Source organism: Callorhinus ursinus, unplaced genomic scaffold (assembly GCF_003265705.2).
Source record: "Callorhinus ursinus isolate GAN/ISIS: 27379988/994484 unplaced genomic scaffold, GSC_fseal_2.0 scaffold13, whole genome shotgun sequence".
NCBI lineage: Eukaryota > Metazoa > Chordata > Mammalia > Carnivora > Otariidae > Callorhinus > Callorhinus ursinus.
This window is the reverse complement of record NW_027397075.1, coordinates 9,760,983-9,773,329: the sequence shown is the minus strand read 5'-3', so window position 1 is coordinate 9,773,329 and position 12,347 is coordinate 9,760,983. Positions and strand designations below refer to the sequence as shown.

Genomic DNA, 12,347 nt, shown 5'->3' with positions numbered 1-12,347 from the left:
GGGTGGCAAAATATAATTTGGTACCGTTCTTGTTTTATTTCTTATGGTTGTCTCCCCCACTACAGGCGCTCAGCCCTGTGCTTCCAAATATACGATTCCTCTCTGAACTCTGATTTCTGCTGACAGCTTCACCACATTTTACTCATCTGTCCTTGTGATGGTCACTTGTGTTGCCTCCAGCAACCTGGGACCACAGACAACTCTGTGATGGGATCCTTTATCCCTACTTGCATCTCAGGCAATAGGCTCAGAAGGGTTTAAGGAGCTGGGCTAGTATGTGACGGGACTGGAGTTTGGCTCAGAGATATCCAGCTACAGATATCCTTTGCCTGTGCTCCCAAGATACCTGGTCATCCCCGAAGGTGGCACAGGGATGAGCTCAGCAACACCCCATTGGCTCAGAGAGAAGATGTGGGTGGGGCCAGACTCTCAAAGGCACATACAAAACCATGTGGCTTCTCTCCAACAGTCATCCCTGGATTGGTCGATATCAAAATCCAATTTCACCAGGATTAGTCTTGGGTTGCTCAGAGCTATTCATTGAATTAGGAACAATTATAGCAGAGGGAGCCCCGCGGTTCTTTATTAAGGTCTTTGCGGAAGCACTAAGTGATCTTCAGGAGATTAAAGTGCCAGTGGTGTTTTCTTAACATTTATAACCTGCGCCGATATCTGGGGAGTTTGTTTATTAGGCAAAATTCTGCAGCACACATCCTGCCTCCTAATAGGGCCTTCAAACGGGGCCAGAGCACAAGCTGGCTTTGCTGTCCTAATGAGCTTATTTGGGAACCTCTGCCAAGTGCTGCCTGGAAACCCACCTCTTGAGGTGAATGGACTGTCCATTCATATGGGGTCCTGCGACCCTGCGGGCGTGATGGGGAGGCGGCATCTCCGAGTTGTCAGTATGGGTGGGCCCCGAGAAACGGAGAAGGAAAGCGGATGGTTATAAACACTGCTAAGAATAGTAATGATACGTATTCCCTGTTTATTCATGGGACTTAACTTTCACAAGACTTTGCTTTTGTTATTCGACTCTGAAGGGTCCAGGACAGACGGGCATTTATCACTTCACCCATAGGCAAACTAAGATCAAGAGCTGTGAACTCAGCATTCATGCAGCTCACTTGTAGCAAAAGCCACAGGTACTCGCTGAGAACTTGCCATGTGCTCTGGCTCGTATTTCTAGTCGGTGCAGTTTTGCCCCCCAGGGAACATCTGAACCGCAGAAGATAGTTTTGGTTGTCCCACTGTTGTACAGGGGTTGGAGGCCAGGATGCTGCTCAACATCTTATGGTGCATGGGACAGCCCCACATCAAAGAATTAGCCAGCCCCAATGTCAGCATTTCTGGTGCTGAGAAACTGCCCTAGGGGGTAAGGACAGAACAGTGGATGGAAACTCCCCATCTCTGTCCTCATGGACTTCATGTCTTCTGGTGGAGGAGACAAAGAAACACCATAGAAACTAACAGAAGCAGGTAATACAAAGGCAAGAAGTGATAGGTGCTATGAAAAAAGCGAATGAGCAGGGAGACAGGAGATGCTGAAGCTCTAGATGAGGATGTCTCTAATGGGTGCTGTCTTGGCAGAGAGCTGGGAAGAAGGGGGCAAGCCACATGGGCATCTGGGGTGTAAATTTTCCAGGTAAAGGAAGGGCAGGCATGAAGCCTGAGGAGGGAGTATGCTGCGTGCGTGGAAGGAGGAGCCAGGTGGCCAGTGAGTAAGGAGCGGGAACCTCAGGAAGCAAGGGGGTCTGGGCCAGAGCGTACTGAATCTCCCAGCCCAGGATGAGGGTCTGGACCAGAGGGTTCTGAGAGGGAAGGTGCCCTGGCCATTCTAATTCTACCCTCTAACACCTTTGTTTTCTCAATCTTCTCTCATCTCTGAGCAAGCAGACCAGGAGTAATTTGCTTGGTCTTCATGTTCTACCTCCTGATCTCCCAAACATGGTTATGAGGCACCCTTTCAATTCAGCTAGGTCCCACTTTTAGAGCCAGAATGATGCTTTAAAAGAATCAGACATGGATAAATCAAGAGTTCTTCTTCCAGCCATTAATTCCAAGTAAGCCTTGACATGTACCAGCCTTGAGGGATGTAACTACCAACCAGGTAGCCCCCGCTTTTTGGTAATACGCATTCGAGATGTGCAATTCCCTTAGCAACTTCCTCAGCTTTTTCACATGACTTTATTTTTGTTCTTCAAAATTTCACGCTGCGCATTTGCCGTGAGCTTCACCGACCTTCTCGGGGATGCTCTAACTGCTTGTCCATCTATGTGAGCTACAGTGCTAGGCTCAGGGAACCTGCAGACCTAGCCTTATTTTTAGAGTGTTAGATGCCTTTCAGGAGGCTGGTGGAGCGCCTCTCAGCCCAGCTGAAGGGGGGTCATCACATCCAGGGGGAGGTGCACAAAGGCAGCCCGACAGCCTGGGTTAGGATAAAAGGAAGGCTCAAATCTCTCCTTAGACAACTCATTAAAGTTCCCAGTGTGACAGATGGGAGCCTGGGACAGCTCGGACAGAGACATTCTCTCTTCTTCTAGACCTGGGGTGAGGCCAACCCCTTGGAGAACCTCATGCCACCCTCAGTGGTAGAAAATGCATCCACTTCTTGATAACAGCTATTCATTCAACGTGCACTTCCGGTTTGTTTGCTTGTTTAGAAGATTGTAGTGGGTTGAATGTGGCCTTCAAAACGTACGTTCACATCCCATCATTCGTAAACCCATGAATATGACCTTGTTTGGACAAAGGGTCCTTGCAGATGTAACTAAGTTAAGGATCCCAAGACAAGATCTAGTGTGAGCTTTAAATCCGATGACTAATGTCCTTATAAGAAGAAAAAGGCAGAGGGAGATGTGAGTCCCAGACACACAGAGGGAAGAAGGCCATATGAACGTGGAAACAGAGATTGGGGAAGTGCAGCTTCAAGCCCAGAGGTCACCAGCAGCTGGGAGAGGCAAAGGTGGGCTCTCCCCTAGAGCCTCCGGAGGGAGTGTGGTCCTGACAGCACCTTCTCACCTTCACTGTAGACATCTGGGCCCCACAACCATGAGGGAATCCATTTCCGTTGATTTTAGCTACCATGTCTGTGGTAATTTCTTAGCAGACTAATATAGGGACTTAAAATTCAGGCTTGTCTTGAATATGTTTTCCCTGACAATTTCCAGAAAAAGGGAAGGGGAAAGCTCTCACCCCGATATACCAGTATGAGACTCTGTGAGGACCGTTCTGGAAGGTCTCACCCCTGCCTTGCCCCAGGCTCTAGAGTCAGCCTCTGGATCCTGACGTCCTCCTCTTCACTCACCCACGATGTCAGAAACACTTTCGGTTTGTTTTCCATTTTACATGTTATCTTTAAAAATTACTTTTAATACACAGGTATTCCGACATAACAATTTATGAGCTTTTGTACACATTCCCGTGCTACAAAATGATTAATTGAGCGTTGTATGTTTTTATCAAAGGAAACAACGCAAAGATTTCTCCAAAGTCCTGTTTGACTAAAGATGATTAATTTTAATTTTCACATGAGCGGCATAATGCTATTAATCATTTAATATGTTTAATCATAATCTCTGTAATTCCTAATTAGGTTTATTAAGCTGAAACATCCAGCCGTTATGAACGAATCCAAATCTAGGTTTCTTTCTTGGGATGAGAAGGAGCTTGTTTTAATTTGCATTTGAACAGCAACCTCTAACCGGAGGGAAGAAATGGACTGTAAGCTGGGGTCTCAGCTGCTGTGTCTGCAAACCTAGAGTCTTAGGTCAGAGTACTAAGACCCCAACTGCATGATTCAAGGACATCTCTGGGCCTTGGTTGTGTAACCAAACCTCATGTTACCAGCAGAGAAAACACAGTTCCCTGCTCTTTTTGGGCCTGGGTATTATAATACTATATTTGACTATCACTTGAAGATGTAGAGTGGACCATTCACTCATCCTTCATTCATTACTTTATTGATACACTCGTAATACCTTCACCTGTTCAGTCAGTGACTCAACCAGCCATCTGACCTGCATTTACTGTTTGTCGGCCATGGCTCAGCCCCATTGTCGCGTGCTGGTCACACCACACCCTGCGATAATCCGTAAGTGGCTCCTCTTAGTTTTTATCATGAAATATGCTTTTGCTCTGCACACAGGGCCCTTTGTGATATAACCCCCACACACCCCCGCACTGTGCTGTTCTGTCTGTCCTTCCTTCATATGCGCCCACCGACCATGACACTAAGGGGCCCATGTACTCCCCTGAATCCAGAACCCGATTTCACCTCTGCGTCTTTGCCTGCACCTTGCCCTCTGCTGGTACAGCGTCAGGCCCTTTGTCCTTTCTGGTAGACGTCTCCCACTGAAAACGTAACCTCTAGAATTGGCAGGGCTCCCAGAACATCCAGCTGTGCGGCGTGTCCCTGATTTAAGTTTACTCAGCCCTCTGTGACCCACTCTGATCCCAGCCTCACAACTGTCTCTTTCCTTCTTCTTTCTCTTGCACTGAACTGGGAACAACGTGTGTTGGGAGGACTAACTTACGTGTCCAACATACAGTAGTTGCTCAGTAAAAACGTGCTTAACAAGCAAAGGAGAACCTTTCCTTTGTATGTTTCCTGAGAGAGGCTTGCTTTCTTCTTGTTTTTGACATTTTAAGAAAAAGTCACTGTCACTCTAAAAAATTCATTGCCTTCCATTTATTGAGTTCATGTGCCAAGAACTCTGCCAAGTTGGCCTATATTACCGAGCTAAGTCTTCACAGAGCCTTAGAAGGTGTGCACTATTATTATTACTCATTTTCCAGGTTAGGAGACTGTTACCATCCCCTTCCTTATTCCACTCCAACAGCGCAGACAAAACGACCAAGGGCAGGGTTGGCGTTATCATGATGTAACACTTCAAACTTGCAGAGGTCATCCAGTGGGGGTTTTGATTCCAAACTGACTTGGAAGAGTAGTGTGCCAGCTTCTGGGGGGCCTTGACTTCAAAATGCAATTCAGGGGTTATTAGGAGAGAGAATGCAAATGAAGTCTGTCAATAAATACAAGGATTGGCAAGAAAGTCACTAATTATGGCCATTTTATTGTGGTATATATAATACGTAAACCATATTTATATAAAGCATTTATATTTATATGCATATATAAAATATATAATTTATATATATATGCATATATAAATATATAATTTTTATATATATATATATCTTTCACTTGGTGAAATTGTCTCCTCTGTGTCTTTATTATCTTACACCTGCCTGATTGCACTGATAGTTTTGTCCCAGTTATGTGCTTCTAAACTGTTTAAAAGTAGGTGAGGCTTGGGGCGCCTGGGTGGCTCAGTCGGTGAGGCGTCTGCCTTCGGCTCAGGTCATGATCCTGGAGTCCGGGGATCGAGTCCCACATTGGGCTTCCTGCTCGGCAGGGAGTCTGCTTCTCCCTCTGACCCTCCCCCTTCTCATGCTCTCTCTCTCTCATTCTCTCTCTCTCAAATAAATAAATAAAAATCTTAAAAAAAAAAAGTAGGTGAGGCTTATTCTTCCCTCGTAAATTTGATGGGCTTCCACATAGGTTTTCCATTACAGTTTTGGAGAAGCAAGTAACTGACATGGATGGCATCAACTGCCACCCAGAGGCAATAGATGCTGATTGCAGAGAAAGTATCCAGAAGCATCTCGAGAACCAATGGGCGTGGCTATAATGATACCAAGTGTTACTGTGACTTTCCTGCCTAGATATGTGCTGATATAATATCATGCTGTCCGGGCTTTTACTGTGGCAAGAGTGGGAAGCAGAGTAATGAGTTATGCTAATAGCATAACCTTATCGACACCAGTGTGGTCCATAGAACGTTCCAGAGATGTTCTAGGTCCTCGGTGTCAGACATGGAAACCAGTAGCCACAGGTGGCTATTGAGTACTTGAAATGTGGCTAGTGTGAAGGAAAAACTGGATTTTACATTTTACCTAATTTTAATTCATTCCAATTTAAATAGCCACGGGGGTCAGCTGTCATGGACAGCACAGGCCTGCATAACGAAGAAACGAGAAGGTAAAACCTTAAAAAATAAATAAATAAGTCAATCGGATGGTTACTTGGACTGCAGAACACCAAACGACCTTCTCAAATGTTTTATCCCATTTGCTAATGTGTTATCTGGACAGTTACAACAATTATGCAGGCGTATCTTAAGATTTTGGACACCTTTGATTAAGGGATGCACCCTCTCCTACCTTTAACGACAGGTTAATCCATCAGTCCGATTGCCTGTTAAAACTCCCCAGCACCTCCACACCAACTATCCCTCCCCTTGCTTTATTTTTCTGCATGATGCTTTCCTTCTACCAGCTCCGTATTTATTTACTAATGAGCTTATCGCCTTCCCCCCACACACTCCCCATAAGAATTATGTTCCGTGGGGGCGGGGAGTTTGTCTGCTTTGCTCACTGCTGAATCCCAGATCCACCTTGGGCTCTCAGGGAATGTTCAATAAATACTTGTTGAATAAATGAAGGAATGGATGACCCAATAGCTCCTTCCTGGTCCTTGTTCCTTTGTTCCAGCATTTTCCTTCCATTTAGGAGAAGCTAAAGCACTTTGGAACGAGCACACAGGTCCCCTCATAGCCTCTTTACTCTTGTCCTTTTAGCAGACAGATGACGCGGCACCAACGGATGGCCAGCCCCAGACACAACCTTCTGAAAACACAGAAAACAAGTCCCAGCCCAAGCGGCTGCATGTCTCCAACATCCCCTTCAGGTTCCGGGATCCGGACCTCCGACAAATGTTTGGCGTAAGTAGAGCGTTTCTCCTCTGCAGTGTCCGCACTGGGGTCCCCAAAGCCCTTTCCTCCTCATGTAAGTTCTGGGTATTTACAACACAAAAGTGAGATGTTTACGGGGCGGGGGGGAAGGCATTTTAGATCCTAGTTGATGGGTATATTGTGGCCGGAATCTCTTTATGATTTTAGTCTAAACGTCTTTGTATAGGTTCACCATGGTCCCGCTTTGCCAAATGGTCAATAACTGGAAAATCAAACAGAAAATGAACTCCCAGATAAAATAGCATTGAAAGAAGCCCACTGATGATCCTAGATCAAGTGTCCCTGGACCCTGTGTCACGGCTGAAATAAACATTTTGTGTCCTTTGGGTTCTTCTCTCTTTCATAGTTGCCAAAGTTATCATGATATATTCCTGCATACCTCACTCTTTCCCAGGCACTGTGCATTTAGGTTTCAGAGGCAGCGTTAGAGAATAATGACTTCTGCATAAAGCTTCATTGAAAAGCAAAACAAAGAAAGCTAGAGATTTCTAAGCCTGACTTGCATCCTGCAGTATACACTCTCCCGCAATTAGTGATGAGGATTCAGAGGTTCTTACTGTGATGTTCTCTGCCACAGATGACAGCCTTGCCCAGCTACCATGATTGAAACCCAGAGCAGGGCAGAAGCCACCATCAACCCAGAGAAAATAGATGATAGGGTTGCTTCCTCGTGGGACATGATGACTCGGATTCTTTTTCTGGATGAAATCTTGCACTGTCCACCTTGGGAAGGAATGAGTTAGCCACATCTTGGACTCTGAAGGACAAAACTCTGACAGGGCTTAGATATCCTCAGTGGGTGTTTTGTTTTGTTTTTTTGCAAATGTAGTCAGCCCATTTGTCCATGACATCCATCCCAGCATTGATGGGAGGTGTCTGCGGATTCCATGAACAGAACTACATACTTAGCATTTGACTTAGAGTAAAGGTTGGCCGCCTGGAGATTGTTCCTCTAAGAGTTTGTGGATGGATGCAAGTATTACAGAAGGAATAAGAAGGGGCCAAATTTTAATGCCAAACCCTGGGCCAAGTAGACCTCATTCCCCCGATGCAAAGGGATGCTCTGGTTCCTGACTGCAATTGTGGGGTTAGCTTGCATGCACCTTCTATTTCTTTACCATGCGTGATGTTGATCAAGTCCACATCTGACACAAAGGCAGAGCTAGCGTCCTAATATTCAGATACCCAGACTTGAATCCTGACATTTCAGAGGAAAAGGTCAGCTTCTGCACTTTTATCTCTCTCGTTTGGTAATAACCATGAGTTGAGCCCTCTAACTCTTGCAGAGTAGAGAGACCCTCGGGCACTCTCAGGTCAAAGATGACTTTGAAAAGTGCAGAGCATTCAAAGTGAAAGTGGAGGTTAAGTGTGTATAAAGCAGTGAGACCAGATTTGAATGATGGGCAGCCAGAGGAATTAGATTCCTCTTGCCACGTCAGGTTAGAAAGTCTTGCTCCGTGGTCCATCTTTACTCATCAGGTGTCACTGGGAGGTTGGCTTTGAATTTGGCCCTCTTAATGATCATCCTGGTGCTCTTTTATGGTGTCACTCACTGCAGCCCACCCTCGCTCCCAACCCCGAGGGCGCTCTTCCCTCCCTGGTCTTCTCAGTTATCTTGAAAGTCACTGAAAGGCTACACAGCCAAGTCGGAGAGGTATTGGAAATAATCCACAGCTGGAACTCCCAAAGACGGCATCCTGCTTGCATGGATATCTGAGCCTCTCTTTTCTTACAGGGCGAGGGCAAGTGGTGCACAGCAAGGTCTTGCCAAAGATTGAATGTACTACCCAGTTGTCAAACCATGATCAAAATCCACCGGTTTCAGAGCCAGTTTTTGTAAAAGTCAAGATTTCTAAGCAACTGACAAGACATTGACTTGACAGTATGATAGATACACTTAGTATCAATTAAGAAGATGCGGCATACATTCAGTAATATTGAAATTAATTTCGTTCATCACAAACAGCATCTGTGTTCATTTTAAAAGCATGCAAGATTTTTTTTTATGAGTTTCGGCTATAAAAATTTGGGGGCACATACAGATTCCTGGATTCTTTGTAATAATGCTGAGGCCTCCTTGGTTTACGACCACTGTCCTGAAGAAATGGAACTTAAATACTAAAAATCTGTTCTCCCCTGCCAAGCATTGGTGGTGGCAATCCCATTCTGGTTATATGATACGTTTAGTGGCATGAATCACATTGAAAGGCATCTGTAAACATTCTGATTGGCTCCCCACACTCCAGTTGAGAGAATTAAATGTGGTTTCTTCTTGTAGATTGTACTTACTGTAAGAAATGACATTTTGATTCCAATTAGGTCTTTTCCAAGTCATCTAGACATGAGATCTCTTCTCTTCTTTTATTGCTACATTTTGCCTTTGCCCCTTCACTTTGGCTGGGGCTAGAATGGGGGTTATTACAGAGAAAAACCCTCTCAAAGATTTTTGGGCTTTTCTCCTTTATTTCTTTTGTTAAATGCAGCCATGGGGATTTGAAACCCAAACCAAAACAAGACAAAAAGGAAGCTCCTTTCTCCAACCTAGCTGTGTTCATAACACCTTTTGCAACCATTAATAATTCAGCTATGAAGTTTGCAATTTCTATAGGCCTAATGGTCACTGCAGGTGCCTCACATTTTGTTTTTAATTTGTGGCTTCAGGGCCCGTTCATTGTGATTCTGGTTACCTTTGTTCCACCATGTTCTTCAGTACTTGAAATTCTTTACTTCCTCCTCCTTTGGAAGCATTTGTTCTAGTGTTTGGCATTAAATCTTCTAACTATTCATAGATTTTCCTTCCTTCCTTCCTTCCTTCCTTCCTCCCTTCCTTCCTTCATTCCTTCCTTCTTTCCTTCCTTCCTCCCTGTCAAGGTGGAACATTCCTTGGTCAAGAAGTTATGTGACCACAGTAGAATCCTGAGTCTTTACAACACCAGTTGGGGTGTGAGTGAACAGATCAGAGGCGTTGGTTCTAGATGTTTCCCTGAAAGAAATATTGGTTCTGGCCTGGCTACTTCATTCTTGAGCTCTGTCCTCTTTTCAGGGAGCATTCATGAGGGTGTGCATCCTTTATGTTTGAATTCTTAATGATCCCATGAAAGGAATGGGTGGATTTCCACCGAATTGATTATAATGGCTTGCTCTTGGACAGAATGGTTCTTTAACCTAACATTTAAAATTTATACATATCTGGCTTTTGGGTGAGAGAGGTGGTTATGATATATCCAGACCACTGACATGACACATTGCATCATAGAACTGTTTTCAGAAGTAGCTACTCATCGAGTGTAGGATTCAAATTTGCACAATACCCTTGTTGATGTCACAGCCTTGCTTTTGATGGAGACCCTCTGGGTATGAATATGATCTATGGAAGTCACTCATTATTGTCACCCCAAAACAGACCACATGACTTGCAGAACATACAAAAGAAGCTTTCGTGATCACCTTTTTAGTAATAACGTAGGGATGCCTGCACCTTTGGCGTTAATGCCAAATTCTGTGCACCGTGATGTTATAATGAGTGAAGCCCTTTTTTTTTTTTTTTTTTTTGGACCTGGCATGGTGCCTCCCATTTCTGCATTCCAAACATGAAGCCAACCCTAAGAAAACTGATATGATGCCTTTCCTTCGCCTCTGTGTGTGCTTTTTGAACTAACCTTTACTTTCATGTTTTATGCTGTACCCACGGAGCATCTTCCACAGTTTTTCAGGAAAATAGCATTTGATCAGAGAATGTCTCAAAATGCCTGGTATGTATGTGCCCCAGTGCGTGCCTAGAAGCTTCCGGATTTTATCCTTGATACCACTATTGAGACACCTTGCATGGATCCTGAGACGTTGTCGAATGTGGCTGCACATGGGTGTCGAGCAAACTGATGCGAGTTAAATCTGCGACTCATGTCTATTTAGATTGCACATGTACCAGCTGTGTTTACATCATTAGTACCCAACTTCCCAATTAAACTGTTGATACTATAAATACAGTACGCAACTGTCTTAGGAGTGGGGCTCATATCAGTGTTCTTCTCACTGCTCGTTTCACTGGCTCTGAGAATCAACCACCCAATGGCAACCGCTAGGGAGGCAAACATTGGAGACCATTTCAGGGCATATGCTGTCATTGTTTCATTTAGGGAATGACACATGCTAGGATTACTTCTTCTTCTTTTTTTTTTTAATTCTACTTGAATAAATGCTTCAAGCAGAAGTTCTTTTTTTTTTAAGATTTTTATTTATTTATTTGACAGAGAGAGACACAGCAAGAGAGGGAACACAAGCAGCACGGGGAGTGGGAGAGGGAGAAGCAGACTTCCCACGGAGCAGGGAGCCTGATGCGGGACTCCATCCTAGGACCCTGGGATCATGACCTGAGCCAATAGCAGACGTTAGGATTACTTCTTGATTGGTTGGTTCTGTCTCAGCCAGATCTTGTTTTAAAGGGAGTGTTTTTGTGTTGACTGCTTAGAGAATGTTCCATAGATGACATTTGCTTCATGGTTTTGAGGAGTCCTTTTCAAAAGCTTCCCTGTTCATACACATGTGTGCTTTCATGCTCTTAGGACTGAAATAAATATAATAGCATCAGTGTAGACTGAATATTGTAGAGAGGTTATATCGAAATCACTGCTTCTGCAGACTTCACAAACTGGAGGAGTCTTTACTCTGAAATTCAGTTCACCTTTCAATGGCAAATCCTGCATTTCCCAAATCTGGAAGTTTTCTTCTTCTATTTCTAATGATTTTCTCTGCCCAAATCTAGGGCACTGAAAATGCTCTGTAGAAGAATATTCTCTTGACCAAAAGGAAATTAAGAGTGTCCACAAATTGCAGGGTGAGTTGGCTGTAAGTTTCTTGGTATTTCCATCATATCTGCTGGCAATGTAGTCCTCCCCTTACCTCTCCCAGCTGAACTTCTTCGTTTCTTCCTATCCTTCTTCTCCGGGAAGATGAGAAGCACAGAAGCACATCCATCCACTCAACAAGACAAATTCAATCCGCAGTCCCCTGACCGTGTCCGTATCCTGACGGATAGGCACATTTCCATGACATAGCTTTGGGTTTCCTTCTTCTCCTAGTCACAACTACTTTTGTTTCAAGGTTTTGAGCTATTTCTCTCCAAGTGGAGTGTGCCTATTTTTTTTTTTCCTGTCTTCCCAAGAAAGGTAGACTTGTTCCGGAGAATAGCCTCTGTCTGTTTCCAATGCTTTTTTTTCTCGAATCTTAGTAGAACCCTCTTGACACTTATTCTCGGGGTACCCCCCCTTCCGCCGCCGCCCATATCCTATGACTGAAGCACAGTGGTCGGGGAAGCTGCCTCTGGTTCTCTGCGTTCTAATCATTTATTCCTTTTCTGTCCCTCCCAACCACTCTGGCCTCTGCTACATGGAGGCTGCTTAGTGCTTTCCACCTAGGGGAGAGAGACAGAACACAGACTCTCCTCGGGCAATAAAGGATTTCATAAAACTCCAGGCTGCAAGAGTGAATGTTGTAATATGAAAGCTCAAAATAAGGGAAAAGGAGGATGGACATATT

At 44.5% G+C, this 12,347-nt stretch overlaps 1 protein-coding gene across 4 annotated transcripts in view; it reads left to right on the top strand.

The window, feature by feature from the left end:
* RBFOX1 (RNA binding fox-1 homolog 1) overlaps positions 1–12,347 on the top strand; it is a 2,099,893-nt gene that overhangs the window by 1,962,829 nt on the left and 124,717 nt on the right. For all 4 annotated transcript variants that reach the window (XM_073899542.1, XM_073899544.1, XM_073899543.1 and 1 more), the window contains one exon: positions 6,639–6,782. In XM_073899542.1, the coding sequence (XP_073755643.1) occupies positions 6,639–6,782 (144 nt within the window). The remainder of the gene's footprint in view (positions 1–6,638; positions 6,783–12,347) is intronic.